Source organism: Theobroma cacao, chromosome 3 (genome assembly GCF_000208745.1).
Source record: "Theobroma cacao cultivar B97-61/B2 chromosome 3, Criollo_cocoa_genome_V2, whole genome shotgun sequence".
In the NCBI taxonomy this organism is placed as follows: Eukaryota; Viridiplantae; Streptophyta; class Magnoliopsida; order Malvales; family Malvaceae; genus Theobroma; species Theobroma cacao.
This window is the reverse complement of record NC_030852.1, coordinates 31,144,811-31,159,096: the sequence shown is the minus strand read 5'-3', so window position 1 is coordinate 31,159,096 and position 14,286 is coordinate 31,144,811. Positions and strand designations below refer to the sequence as shown.

Below are 14,286 nucleotides of genomic sequence, written 5' to 3'. Positions count from 1 at the left end.
TGCTCAATTTAACATAGCAGAAGAGTAACTGATTCACTTTGGCCTGAGGTTTATAACATTTCTCATAATTATTCCTTAATGATGTGCAATAAATCTTCGGGACATTGTAGTTTGTTTCCCATAGGAAAACCATCACATCAGTTTTTTTTTCCCCCTCTTCTGTGAACAAAAGTCTACGTTGATGATGATTACGGAGGCATGGTAAGTTGCAGAATGAATGCTGCATTCAATGCAAAGATGATCATGATGTCACTTGCTCAGAAACCAAGCCTTTGCATTAACTCTAGTATACTATTTCATAGCCCAAAGATAGGGTTAGGAGGAATTGCAGTGGCACATTAGCACTGATATGTTCAAGGTCATTACCTACGTACAGAAGGTACCAGGATCGGATTACGAAAACTCAGGATATTGAAATACTTTATCTAAAGGTTGGTGCTGTTTCCTAATTTTCTTATCTGCATGAGACAGATCAGAGAGGATTCCATTCAGAGATCCACTTAGCAGGACAGTTAAACAAAGAGGTAGAATTAATACTTTTATGACCTAAATCATGGGCAGGTGACGTTTAGCTTTTCAATTTAGGACACAATATGTCAGCACACAGCAGCTCCCCAACATAAAATTTGGTTTTAAGCCATCAAAAGATCTTTCACCATCTAGATCACGAAAGAGCACTAATTTTGCTTGCCGAGTTTACCTAGAAACGAAACGAAAGACTAAACCTTGATATCTAAACTTCAAAGTGCAGCAGATACACAGAACGTTTAACTAAACATGATCAGAGAGCTAGGCAGGAGCCAGTGGCAGAATGTCAAGTAGATTTATCAAGTTTGTTCCAATTGATATGCCTCATTGACATTCATTTTGTAACAAGATTTTTTGTGCATAAATGTTGCTTGGTGACGATTGCATTTACGGCTATTAAATCATGCTTACTTTATAAAAGAGATAGCAACATTAATGGTATAAAAGATGTATGATTTCCATAGTTAAAAATTGCAAGAGGGAGAGTACCTTGTACTATGTGTCCACTTCACGACCTTATTACCTACCAAAATAGTAAGAAATTGCCTCTAGAATCCCGCGCAGTTGGGTTTTGATTTTGTTTACATTTTCTTGAAAAGATCAGCAACATCAGTTTTCAAATGTCCCCTTTATATAATCCAATAGTTACACTGCTTTGGATCAACAAAGCCTCAGCCAAACATTGCATGCAGGGTCCTCTCTGCAGTGCCTTGCAGTCTTTGCTTCCTATCGTCAACATAGCACCAATTGTTTCTGTATAATCTCAACGTATCCCATTTCCCAAAAACATTTGTTGTCGTGACTAGCATAAAAGATGATTCATGGGAAGGAAGTATTTGAGGGAGTGGAGTGGAGGATAAGGGTGGCTGATGGCTCGTCGGAGGTTTTGGTTCAAGAAACAGGGCTTGCCAGAAAGGCTTGGCTAAGAATAAAAGGCCTGATTTCAGGCTTGGCTTTCAAAGTGTGGATGTTTTTGAAGAGAGCATGGGACATGGGGGTTAATGATCCTAAAAAATTGATCCATTGCATTAAGGTAGGACTGGCACTCGCAATTGTATCACTGTTCTACTTTATGAGGCCTTTGTATGATGGTGTCGGAGGGAATGCTATGTGGGCTGTTATGACAGTTGTAGTAGTATTTGAGCAAACTGTTGGTAAGTATATATTTCCAACTTCTTCAAAACCTTGTCGTTTTCTTACCCTGAGAGGGAGGTTATTTAACCTGAACATTTCAACTTTACCACATCACAGGCGCAACCCTCTACAAATGTTTGAACAGAGTTTGTGGAACTTGTCTAGCCGGATTTCTTGCTGTTGGGCTCCACTGGGTTGCCAATCGATCAGGAGAGAGTTTTGAGCCCTTTGTTGTGGGAGCCTCAGTTTTCCTACTAGGTATGTAGAGTTACCTTGATACTGGCTTTGCTTATGAATTATGATAGGTAATCATATATAATTTGCATATTGCTAAACCAGGTTACCTTTAATTCTTTCTTCAGCTTCCGTAGCAACCTTCTCTAGACTCATTCCGTCAGCAAAATCCCTGTTTGATTACGGTGCCATGATCTTTATCCTCACCTTCAGCTTCGTTGCAGTATCAGGCTATAGGGTGGATAAACTGTTTGACAAGGCCCATCAAAGAATATCCACCATTATCATTGGAACTTCGTTGTGCATTATTGTAATCATGATTGTCTGCCCCATTTGGTCTGGTCAGGAACTACATAGCCTGATTGTTCGTAACATGGACAAACTTGCCGATTCCCTGGATGGTTGGTGCATCTTTTTCTGCAGTTCTGGTTCATAATATAAGTAGTATGTTTTTCAACTCGACAAGCTAAGAACCTATCTTGCCCATTATGGTTTCAGGTTGTGTAACACAGTATTTTAATCACCGTGGGGAGTGCACCAACAGCAACGAAGAAGCTGATAAAAAATTGCAAGGTTACAAGTGCGTTCTAAGCTCCAAGGCATCAGAAGAATCTATGGTAAGTGACAGGACCAATAAAGTAAATAAATCTGTTAACGCTACCTCGTGTAATTTTTGAACTGAATAGGATATTGGCATATTTTCCATCTACAGGCAAATTTTGCTAGGTGGGAGCCTTCCCATGGCCGGTTCAACTTCCGGCACCCATGGAAACAATACCTGAAAATTGGGGCATCAATGCGCAGTTGTGCTTACCGCATAGAGGCTCTCAGCAGTTGCATCAATTCAGAAAAGCAGGTCATCCAAGTTCAAAGACTTGATTTAATCTGTGATGATTTGTTCCATGATGATATAATAGAGTACTAATTCAGGCTGCCATGATCACTTGTTTTACAATTTAAACAGGCAGCTGAGTTCATAAAGAAGCATCTCAGCATTAGTTGCTTGAAAGTGAGCTCTAGCTCTTCAAGCACCATAAGAGAGCTAGCAGAAACTGTCAAGACAATGAAGAAGTCATCCACTATAGATTTGTTGGTTGGAGAAATGAACACTGCAGTGCAGGAACTCCAGAATGACTTAAAATCCCTTTCTTATCTGCTGAATCCATCAACAATTCCAGAAAACAAAAAAATGAAGACATCCATGGAAGCAACAGCCACGGTCCCTCTCATGGAAATCATACCAGTGGTGACTTTGGCTTCTATACTAATTGAAATAGCTGTGCGGATTGAAGCCCTTGTTGGTGCTGTAAAAGAACTAGCCAAGTTAGCAGACTTCGCAACCCATGATGACAAGTCCAAGCAAACCAAAACGAAAGATAAATTTGTACCAGATGAAAAGCAATCTGAGGGAACCATGAAGGCTTTTCAAAGGGTCTGAATTCTTAACAATGTAGTAATTTTTCTCTTTTGTGAAAATGAATTCATAGATAGTAAGAAAGATTAACAAAATAAACTGGTGGTGTAAAAAGATTGAATAAAACAAGTAAAAGTTAGCAGGATCACAGTAAGAAATCGCTCTATTCCTATTTGCCAATGCTTAAATGACTCATTGATTAACTCTCATAGGCTTTGTGCTTGAATGGCTTGATTCGTGAATGCAACAGTAATCTTTTCAAAAGTTTTAGGTGGGATTTTAATCCATAACCATACCGTAAAAAAGAAAAAAAAAAGAAGTAAAAGAAAGATTTTCAAACTTAATAATCCTTTTTTCTTCAAATTATCTTCATCAATCTTTCTCATAGGCTTCATGTACATCCATATACATGTATATATATATATATATATATATATATATATATATATACACATATATATATACACATGTATACATATATACATTATATATGTGAAAATTTATTCATCAAAAAATATGCGTTATATTATAATTTAAAAGTAAAAATTTCCTATTTGGCCCAATCTTATCGCCTATTAATCCAAACATTAAGTCGTTTAGGTCAAACCCCAAAAGAAATTGTAGGCTCAAATCCAGCCCAAAACTTCCTGGATCCTTCTAGGGTTTTCGAGCCTCGTTTTTACTTGTGTTTTTTAGTTGAAAACAAAATCAAAACCTTTTGAATTGAATCGGTTTCAGTTGGGTTATTTGAAAGATGGCGGAAACAATCCTCACTTCAGAAAACCTTTCCAATCCGTCCCCGTTGAATCCCCCTTCCCGTGTAATCTGCCATGTGTATGTTCTTCCTTTTTTCTTCTTCAGTCTTTTCAGTTCTTCTTTTTATGTTAAATTATATGTGTGAAGTTTAATCTTTACGCAATTTTCCACTGATTTTAAGCAGGTGTCAGAAGCAATTCTCGCAATACACTTGCCCTCGATGTAATTCCCGCTACTGCTCTCTTCATTGCTACAAGGTAACCTCAATTTCACGCTTTAACGTTGAATCGGAGATGAATTTGTTTTTTTTTTTTAATTATTTTGAATTGAAACAAAAAGTACCTTTCTTTGGGTAATTTTATTGCAGTCTCATAGTCTTCGCTGTACTGAATCATTTATGCAAGAAAATGTCGTTGAGGAGCTGCGGCAACTGCAACCTGACGATGAAATTAAACGGAAAATGCTTGAAATTCTGAAACGGTTTCATTCAGAGGAAGAAACCCATACTTTGGATGAAGATGATGATGGTATTTTATTCTTAATTCTTAAGAACTTTTCTTTGATTTGTTAGCTTGCCTGTAACAAGTCTTGATTGAATCGTCTATCCATGAAAATGTAATCTGAATTCTTCTTTTCTTTGTCGGCAGATTCGACTCTTTCCGATGAGACTATTCAGAAGATTTTGTCAGGTATTAGATTCAAAATGCTAAGTTTTATTTGTTCATCTGATGTTACATTGATTTATCTTGCGGATTATGTTCTTTTTGCTTGAACTTAAATTCGAGTTAATTTGTTGTTTTCTTTCTACAGGACGTGAAGTTAGTTTTGATGATTTGTCTCTTGAAGAGAAGAAGCGGTTCCAAAAAGCTGTGGCATCTGGAGAATTGAGTAAGATGATTGAGCCCTGGGATCCTTGGTGGTTAAACCCAGCTGCTGGAACAATCTGTCTAAGTAGGGATGGAACTCGGCTTGTACAACCTATTGCCAACCTGGAAGCATCAGTGCCACCAGAAGATGATCTAGAAAGCAACGAATCAAGTGGAATTCCTGTTGGCCCTGAAACTCCACTCCCTTCACTTCGCAAGCTTATTTCTACAGAGCCATCTCCGCTTTTAGCTGTTCATTTGGTTGACATTGTGTATAGCTACTGCTTCACACTTCGTGTCTACAATGGAGAATGGCAATCTGATGCCATAGGATCAGCAATGGTGGTATTGAGTATATCCTGTGTATTGGGTCAAGCTGGACAGCCAGAAACTGTGCGGGAAGCTGTGTCTTATTGCTTGGAGCAAACTTGCTCCCCAGCTTATAGGCATATTGGTGGCTTGCAATTTGGATTGGCCCTTGTTGATGATGTAGCAACCCTACTTTCTCTTGGAGGTCCTGCTTTAATCTGTATGCTTTTTGATCTGCAAAGGATGATTCAGGCTGGGGAAAAGGAGTTGAAATCCGAGAAGCCAAGAATGTTGAGGAAAGCGGAAATCAAAAGCAAGTTGAAGCTTGCTGAGAGGAAGGTTCATTTCATTATGTGTTGGGTTCATGAGCAACCAGGGGAAGCATGGTCTTCTTTAGGAGCCATGGTAAAAGCAGAAAAGAGTTCATTCATGGATTATGGAGGCAGTAAAAGCTTTTCGAAAAGGGAGAATAAAGCAGAAAACAAGGGAAAAGTTTTGATTGAGGAAATGTAATGAGTTATTCACTATCCCTTAACAATTTTTGAGTTGGGAATGTTGTATGACATGAACATGTAGATCTGCCGTATAAGTTTACATGTAGATTTGGATAAATAAATTTTTACAGATTAAGGAAAAAATTAATGAAGAAAATGGATATTAATAGAAAATTTTTTGCCACATTATGATAATGATATCTAATGTTAAGGGATACTGAAGATCATGGTCTTTTCTTTTTGGTATAAAAACATATCTTATGTAGTGATGCCGCATTTCGGCCTACAAATCCATCTGCATGGGTCAAGGCCGTCCACGCTTGAGTCCTTAACAGTCGACAGGTCCAAAACGGAGGAAGCAACGTTCTCATTGTATTGTCAACGAAGTCAAACACCAAACGACGTCGACTCGCATATCTCACAACGCGTCGTTTCATGACCGTTAAGAAGTTTTAGACTAAAAACTCAAAGAGACAAGGTCGAAGTCATCAGCAAAAGGCAATGGTAGGTTTGTAATATCACAACACTCTGCCGCCCAGTTCTGGTAGGCGATACCAAACCATTTGAGCCCGATCTTCCTCAATCTATGAACCCCCAACATTGCTCAGAACATTCCAGGCCATTTTTACGTAAATAAACTCAACCCTCCGCCCCACCCGAACAAGAAGGAAGAAAAGTCGCATCGTCTTCTTCTTGTTCTTATTCTTCATTTCTAGCGAGTAAGAAAAAAAAACCCTATATTTTGTTAAATTGTCGAGAAATGGTTGATGTAGCCGATAAATTGGCATATTTTCAAGCGATCACGGGCCTCGAAGATCCCGATTTGTGTACGGAGATCCTTCAGGCCCATGGTTGGGACCTCGAACTCGCCATCTCTTCTTTCACCTCCGCCAATCAAAACTCCGCTTCAACTGCTAACTCTGACTCAGAGCCTCGCGAATCACTTAACCGGACCGAATCCGCCTCCGGTTCTGGTCTCGTTGCCGCTCCCTCCCCCGGTTTAGCGTGGAAACTCATTACATTACCGATCTCCGTGATATCCGGTAGTATAGGTTTAATTTCGGGCGCTGTTGGGCTTGGCTTATGGGCAGCGGGCGGAGTTCTTTCGTATTCCCTTGGGATGATCGGGCTGGGATCGGGGCGGGGCGGGGAATCATCGGCACGATTAGTGTCGGTCTCAGCTGCGGCTTCTGAAGCGATGGATTTCGTGGCGGCTTTTGAGAGAGAGTACGGAACGAGGCGGCCGAATTTTGTCGGCGAGGGTTTCATGGACGCGTTGCAGAGGTCGAGGAACGCGTTTAAGCTGTTGTTTGTGTATTTGCACTCGCCGGAGCATCCGGATTCGCCTGTATTCTGCGAACAGACGTTGTGTTCGGAGGCCGTGGGGTCCTTTGTGAATGAGAATTTCGTGGCGTGGGGCGGGAGCATTAGGGCTAGTGAAGGTTTCAAGATGAGTAATAGCTTTAAAGCCTCCAGGTTCCCGTTTTGTGCCGTGGTTATGCCCGCTACTAATCAGAGGATCGCGCTTCTTCAACAGGTATCAACCCTGTAATTCTCTCTGCTGTTTTGGATAAAATTGTTGATAATGTAATTTGTTACTGTTTTTGAGTGCGAAAGATCACAGTGATCGGTTATCCTCTCGCAAAAGTCAGAAACTGTAGTTGACCTATAGTTCATGCTTTTAGATAAATTTATGAGTGCAATTAATCACATTGGTAGTGGATAAATGGATGAAAATCAGAGATTTCAATCTAATTGTCAATTTTTCATGGTGGTTCTGCTTAGATGTAATTGTCAATACTAGGCATATTGATTTACTCAGACAGGAAGTTAAGTTTTACATGGCCAAAAACTATGCATATCATTATTTGTTAAAGAAAAGAAATTGCTGAATAAATAATCTTTTCTCTGTTATGAATCATTTTGTATTTTCTTTCATCTAACAAATCTTCTTATTTTGAGTGAGCAAAAAAAAAAAAAATGAAGCTTATCTTATTTGATATTTGGTATTCCAGCTACCAGCTCCCCATATCCTGTCATAAGTCATTTTGAGACTTATATCATACTTCTGTCTGGTAGTACCTTTTAGTTTCTTTGCATTTGAGATGCAGCCTAAACCTAAATCATGCTTCCTTCATTACAAATTACATGTTAATTATGTTTGCTTGTATATGTTTTAGAAAACTTATTTGAAACTTTAGTAGCATTCGACATTATCTTCAACTTTCAGTTTGCTTTCCCTTGACTTGCCATTATAAATGGTTGATTGAATGAGTTTATCTCTTTGTGATAGTGTGTGTCTAAACTTGTTCTCTTTTACAAGTCAGGTTTATATACTTTTATTAGCATTGTCTTATTTTACATTCCACCTAAATTTTGAATGAGGATTTAAGAGGCTTGACACAAAGCTGCCAATTGTATTAATTTATACTAGTTGATTATGGGTGATGATCACCAATAGCAGCATAACTATATGCTATGTGATGAAAATATCTTTTTGCTCATTTCACTAAGTATTGTTCTTGTTAGGAATTTTACCTTCATATCTGAAGCTATTTGAGAGGAACCCTTAGAAAAGAGAAGGCAAAAGATTCTGCAGTTAAAAAGCAAGCAGTTTTAGCTCATCTTGACTAACTTTTAGTTTCCCATATGCACTCGCTCCAGCTTTATAGTAGATGCTGCATGAAGTTACCTCTTTCTTGAACCTTGGTCTCTTTGCCCTTTACTTCAGAATGTACAGAACCCCAGGAATGCCAATATTGTGAATGGTGGTCTTGCCTATTGAGTATTACAATGAACTATTCTCTTTCTCTGCAGGTTGAGGGACCAAAATCTCCTGAAGAAATGCTCATGATGCTACAGAGAGTGCTTGAAGAAAGTGCCCCTGTCCTTGTTGCAGCAAGGTTGGATGCAGAAGAGAGAAGAAACAACATGCGCTTAAGGGAGGAGCAAGATGCTGCTTACCAAGCAGCACTTGAAGCTGATCAAGTAGGCTGCTTTTTTAATCTTAGTTGCTTTAGTAATGTTTACTTCATTTGGGCCAGATGACATACTTCATTTTTTCTTCATTGCTATCATGATATTCCAAGATTAAAAATGAAAACCTATAATCCTCTTTTTCTCACTAATAGGATTTATTGCTTTAAAAAAGTGTCATTTGACTGATGATATTCCTCTATCTTAACCTTGTCACTCCTTTTATGACGTTAGGCTAGGGAACGGCAGAGGAGAGAGGAGCAAGAACGTCTGGAAAGGGAAGCTGCAGAAGCTGAGCTGAAACGTAAGGAAGAAGAAGAGGCTCGTGAAAGAGCAGCACGTGAAGCTGCTGAAAAAGAGGCAGCCCGAGCTAGAATGCAGCAAGAGAAAGCCTTGTCAATTGGTGATGAACCTGAGAAAGGACCAAATGTTACACAAGTAATTTCCTTCTTTGGATTTGCTTAATTGTTTTTAGTTCTAGTTATGCTGGTTTAAGCACCTTTTATATCTTAGTTCAAATGATCTGTCATTCTGTTGCAAACTTGCAATGATATGACCGTAACATTTTATTTTTTTTCCCTTCTCCCTGATCCCCTGCTTTTTTCAAGTTTCCCTATTGACACAATTTATTTTATTGATTTCCAAGTTAAATGTGTGCATGTTCTGTTGGCAAATCAGGTTTTGGTACGCTTTCCTACTGGTGAACGCAAAGAAAGGAGGTTTCACTGTACGGTGACAATCCAATCACTTTATGACTATGTTGATTCTTTGGGTTGCTTAGAAGTTGAGGATTACAGCCTTGTGTCCAACTTCCCTCGAGTTGCTTATGGTCCAGAGAAGCGCTCTTTGTCATTGAAAGAGGCAGGATTACATCCTCAGGCCAGCCTTTTTGTGGAGCTAAACTAGTCTGAAGAAGTTGATAGTGTCAAGTTGTATGATGAATGGTAGTTTCAAAGACTCCTACAAGTAGAGTACATATTTTCTAATGTTTCTTTCTCCTTTCAACATAATTAGCAATGATAAATTGAGACAAAGATAGCTCCGTGACTTTGGATATTTCTTTTTTCCTCAATATCGGATTCAATCAAACAGCAGAGTTACCGTTCTCAAACGTGGGCTCTTTATTCTGTCGCATGTCTAGCGTTGTGACGTTAGAAGATACATGTACATAATTTTCTACACCTTTAGAGTTGTTAAACTTTGCGATCCTTGGAACAAAGCCATGCTTCCTCGCTGCCCAATTCCCAAGCACACCTGTTTGCAGTTTATAGTATTGAAAGTTGTCACGGTTATCATATTTAAGGTTTTACAGGGGGCGAGCATCCATACAAAAGTGAACCTCTCAATCTCTCGACCACACCACCATCACCACCTTAGTTTTGGTCATAATGATTGTATATTTGTATGAAGATTAAACAAAGAAATGGTTACTTATATTTCATATGTGGTTCTGAATTGGATGACAGATGGTTTTCTCACTTGCAAACCAACAAATTTAGGTCATCATGTTTATGTTAGCATCAGATGTCCAAAAAGCATTCCCACCCATTTGATGAAGTCGACTAGATATTCAAGTCAGAAGGGACGAGAAGCAGATTGTTGAAACTAACACGCTTAATAAATGTGGATCCACCATCCAGAATTCAGCAAAGAAATATGGTGCAGCTTGGTCAAACTAGCCAGAAATAGACAGAAAGATTCTTTCCTATGAAAGAAAAGAGATAGAGAGCCCGTATTGGATGATATGCTCATGCTCTTACAGATTCAGAGAGAGAACAGAGAGATTAAGAGTTTTGATAATTCAAATGGACTGGAACTGAAAGGGTTATGTTAAACTGAAAAGGTTGAAGTGGACATGAAACAAACCTCCAATCTCTATCAAAGAAAAAACAACACCACCATGCCCTTGATGAAATTACAATGTTTCAAAGCCTCAATTTGTTATCTTTTCCTTCGACGCGTGAAGGCAATTAGAATGGTGATTTTTGCCTTTGTATGCCATGGGGATCACACCTTTTGCCTTATTTTCCACTAGGTAGAAAATTAGACCTTAAAAATTGCAAAGAAACAAAAACAGTTTGGATCCATTTGTTTAATCTGGTCCTAACAAAATTCCACATTGAATTTGTTGCATAAAATATTGTTCAAATGAAATATTGAATCAATTTTGGTCTTTTAATCTCCAGCAGGTCTGGTCCAAGGTTCTTCCTTGTGGTCGAGGTTTTCTAACCAATGCTAAGCCCAATTAGCCTTTCCCTATTACGAAAAAGAGTCACAATTTTGCTTCAGGCAATTTTGACAATATTCAAACAGCTAGCTAAGTTTCGTTTGCTCTTAATTACTTGAAAACCGTAAGCATTCCCACATGACTTAACCCCTCTTTTTTATCTCGTAAACCTTTTTGGATGAATAATTAATCTTCTTGCGTATAACATCACAGAGCTTCAGCATGCATGACAAAGAAAGGATTACTATGAGAAGAATATATATATACTAATACTAAAAAGAAAGTTTTGGGAGGAAAAAGAAAGTGTACTAATCTTAATGTCAAAACAAGAATACTGGTTTTCTTATTGCCATCACTCTGTTTGCTTTGGCCGGGAACATAGAATTTGGACAATTAAGTTGTTCACAGAATAAGCACCTTCCACCCCTACTCACCGCCATGGAACTCCAAAGCTCTCTCTCTCTCTATATATTGTCAGAGTTTTTTCTTTGAATTAATAGGATTGTAAATGGCTTCATCATCATGATATATATCAGCGATCTCTATCTGACGACTCACATGACAATCTGCATGTCTAAGTGGTTAAGCTAAGTTTAAAGTAAAAACTCAGAAACCTAGCCTAACCCAACGTTACACTTCTTCAACATTTAGCCTGACAGCAAAAAACAGAACTTCTCTTCTTCCTTTTTCCGTGATCCTAACAGATTCTACGAGCAAGCCAAGCAGTCCATTTTAAATATCCACCAAAAGGGTCTGCCTTCAAAGTTAGTCTAAGTTAATTACTGGATAGGTGTTTGGTCTAATTTTTGTTTTGAGTCATTGACCGAAAATCTTATCACAGAAAAGGGGCAAGCCTTCTGCCTGATCTCAAATCTCTATATCTCTCTGATAAGAAAGAGGAAGTATAGTGCAATCATGGGGCGTAGCAAGATAGAGATGAAGTTGATTGAGGACACAACTAACAGGCAAGTTACATTCTCAAAATTTCGAGCAGGTTTGCTTAAGAAAGCCCATGAAGTTTCTGTGCTTTGTGATGCCGAAATTGGGCTCATTATCTTCTCAAGCACTGGGGAGTTGTTTGACTACTGCACTCAACCACTAAGGTTCCAGTACTTTTGTTTCACACTCTCTTTAATCTTCATTGTTATGTTTCTTCCTCTTTAACTACTGTTATCCATCTCATGAAGATACTTCATTTTGTTTGAAGATGATCATTTTCTTTATATCCTACAGCATGGAACAAATCATAGAAAGATATCAACTTGCCAAAGGGACTCAAACTCCTCAACAGAGTGGCTTGGTAAATCCTTCTCAGTTAATCAACATTTAAACATTTGGATATCAAACTTGAATTTTGATGATCTTCGTTCTAAACATGAAAATGCAGCAAAATATGTCTGAGAAACTAAGAAGAGAAAGCCATTGTTTGGAACTTAGCTTGAACCACCTCAATGGCAGTGAGTTGAATTCGTTAAAAATTGAGGATTTAGAAGAGCTTGAACAGCAACTGGAATACTCAATTAACAAGGTCCGAGCTAGGAAGGTATCCTCCCCCCCCCCCCCTCTCTTTTGTTCCCTTCTTTCTCATTATTATGAGTGTGTGAACAGATACAAAATGTTGAAGAATCTGCTATTAAATGATCGTAGTTAATTACAATTGGAAAGGAGATGGCTTGGATTTGGTATTAAGAGAACATATTCTTACCTTTTACATAATCTTATCGCACAGGAGCAGCTCTTGAAACTGCAAATGGACAATCTAGAAAGAAATGTAAGACTAAACCTTGCCTGGTGTGTGCATGCACCATCAATGTTATTAATTAGAACCTAGTTAAGATTTACAATTTTAATTTGTCCTTTCTGTGAATATATGTCTAGGTTGAAAAAATGGAAGTGGAAAACAACCAACTTTGCCATTGGGTGAGTACATGGTCTAAAAATTAATTACCTTGGAAAAGATCAATGTATAGCTTGTAAAAGCTGTAACATAAGTAACAGTTATGTGGTATTTGTTGTTAATCAGATAGAGGAGAAGCAGGCGTCATCAAGGCAGCAACAAGTTCCAATTGAAGCAAATATGCTGGAAGAGAAGCAACAGCAAGTGTTGAATCAGTTCCCATTCCTTGGAGAAGAGCAACCAATTAGCGTGCTTCAGCTTGTAAGTCTGCCTCCCTCTCGCCCATATCTCGGCCAACCAATGCAGAGCAACCTTCAAGAAGCAAATACCCATCATCAATAGGTCTGGTATCATTCCATATTTGATATTCTCATAAGATCAAGCATATAATACATTTCAGTACCCTTCCTTTATTTATAATATACACACATAATTTGCTTTTTCTTGTCTGCAGATTGGTTAAGCTTAATTGCCTCTGAGAAATATTTACATGATAAAGAAGAGAAGAACGGAAGTCAATCTTTCTTGAAATAATGAAATGTAAATCTCTTAGTATTAGGCGCTCTTATGTTCACAAAAGTTTATATATGTCCAGCTTTTGATCATACTTAAACTTAAAACAGACAATTGGAAGAGAAAAAAAGGAGGTGCCGTTGACAAACAGGAATACTTACCACCATACTATAACGGACTTTGTTGATTTTTTCACTCAAGCAAAACTACAAAACAAATGTTCACCACTCCCTACATATACAAGAATAATAAAAAGATGGGAGTTGGATATATATTATTCTTGGCATAATATCTTAAAAAAAATTTAAATAAATTCTTATCGTTTTATATTGTTCAAATAAATTTATATATTTTTATTTTAAATAAAATAAAATTTTATATCTAATGATTGATTTAGTTAAAATATCAATTATAATTTTGTATATAATGTTGATTGGTATTAATTTAATATATTGACATATTATAATGGATAATAACATGGTATATTAATACCATATGATGATACGATTATTTCGTCTCAATTGAATCGAATAGAAACATAAAAATTTATTTAAAATTTTTAAATAATACAAAAGTTTTTTTTGAGTATTATTTCATATTCTTTTACATGCAAGGAGTGCTTACTAGTCTCGAAATTTGTATGACTGACAAAACTCAGTAAGGTTGTCATCGTAGAGTGGTAAGTATTCTTACCTGACATGTGGGCGACCTGGGTTTGATCCCGGCGATGGCGTAAATTTTTTTCTCTTCCAATTTTGTTGTCCACTTTTTGCTAAAAGATTTGACAGAAAACAGTGCAGTGGCATCGCCCAAACTCGAACCGGAGACCTTCAATGCCTCCTAAAAAGCTCGACACCAATTTTGATACTGTGCCTCTAATGCATCAAGCTCCAGCTTTAATTTAACATCCAGATCTTTGTCCACTGTTATCGGGGATA

The 14,286-nt window shown here is 37.8% G+C and overlaps 4 protein-coding genes across 4 annotated transcripts; all 4 read left to right on the top strand.

Annotated features, from left to right (window-relative positions):
- LOC18606004 (aluminum-activated malate transporter 10) lies at positions 1,343-3,334 on the top strand. Its single transcript, XM_018116767.1, has 6 exons — positions 1,343-1,682; positions 1,780-1,920; positions 2,025-2,297; positions 2,395-2,513; positions 2,609-2,752; positions 2,861-3,334. The coding sequence occupies exons 1-6, from the start codon at positions 1,343-1,345 to the stop codon at positions 3,332-3,334; spliced, it is 1,491 nt and encodes a 496-aa protein (XP_017972256.1).
- LOC18606003 (zinc finger HIT domain-containing protein 2) lies at positions 3,910-5,902 on the top strand. Its single transcript, XM_007039374.2, has 5 exons — positions 3,910-4,144; positions 4,251-4,323; positions 4,434-4,593; positions 4,714-4,755; positions 4,877-5,902. Exons 1-5 carry the CDS (start codon positions 4,065-4,067, stop codon positions 5,752-5,754), a joined length of 1,233 nt encoding a protein of 410 aa, XP_007039436.2. The 5' UTR covers positions 3,910-4,064; the 3' UTR covers positions 5,755-5,902.
- On the top strand, positions 6,496-9,767 carry LOC18606002 (plant UBX domain-containing protein 10). The gene is made up of 4 exons (XM_007039373.2): positions 6,496-7,272; positions 8,553-8,723; positions 8,946-9,149; positions 9,390-9,767. Exons 1-4 carry the CDS (start codon positions 6,496-6,498, stop codon positions 9,615-9,617), a joined length of 1,380 nt encoding a protein of 459 aa, XP_007039435.1. The 3' UTR covers positions 9,618-9,767.
- Positions 11,658-13,402, top strand: LOC18606001 (MADS-box protein defh21). Its single transcript, XM_018117232.1, has 6 exons — positions 11,658-12,041; positions 12,172-12,238; positions 12,326-12,481; positions 12,668-12,709; positions 12,817-12,858; positions 12,962-13,402. The coding sequence occupies exons 1-6, from the start codon at positions 11,854-11,856 to the stop codon at positions 13,175-13,177; spliced, it is 711 nt and encodes a 236-aa protein (XP_017972721.1). The 5' UTR covers positions 11,658-11,853; the 3' UTR covers positions 13,178-13,402.

Coding starts and splice junctions, on each gene's coding strand:
- LOC18606003 (XM_007039374.2), top strand. CDS start 4,065: ATGGCGGAAACAATCCTCACTTCAGAAAACCTTTCCAATCCGTCCCCG. Junction 4,145..4,250: donor TCCCGTGTAATCTGCCATGT/GTATGTTCTTCC, acceptor GATTTTAAGCAG/GTGTCAGAAGCAATTCTCGC. Junction 4,594..4,713: donor TTTGGATGAAGATGATGATG/GTATTTTATTCT, acceptor CTTTGTCGGCAG/ATTCGACTCTTTCCGATGAG.
- LOC18606001 (XM_018117232.1), top strand. CDS start 11,854: ATGGGGCGTAGCAAGATAGAGATGAAGTTGATTGAGGACACAACTAAC. Junction 12,042..12,171: donor TACTGCACTCAACCACTAAG/GTTCCAGTACTT, acceptor TATATCCTACAG/CATGGAACAAATCATAGAAA. Junction 12,482..12,667: donor ACAAGGTCCGAGCTAGGAAG/GTATCCTCCCCC, acceptor CTTATCGCACAG/GAGCAGCTCTTGAAACTGCA.
- LOC18606002 (XM_007039373.2), top strand. CDS start 6,496: ATGGTTGATGTAGCCGATAAATTGGCATATTTTCAAGCGATCACGGGC. Junction 8,724..8,945: donor CAGCACTTGAAGCTGATCAA/GTAGGCTGCTTT, acceptor TTATGACGTTAG/GCTAGGGAACGGCAGAGGAG. Junction 9,150..9,389: donor AAGGACCAAATGTTACACAA/GTAATTTCCTTC, acceptor TTGGCAAATCAG/GTTTTGGTACGCTTTCCTAC.
- LOC18606004 (XM_018116767.1), top strand. CDS start 1,343: ATGATTCATGGGAAGGAAGTATTTGAGGGAGTGGAGTGGAGGATAAGG. Junction 1,921..2,024: donor AGCCTCAGTTTTCCTACTAG/GTATGTAGAGTT, acceptor TTCTTTCTTCAG/CTTCCGTAGCAACCTTCTCT. Junction 2,514..2,608: donor AGGCATCAGAAGAATCTATG/GTAAGTGACAGG, acceptor TTCCATCTACAG/GCAAATTTTGCTAGGTGGGA.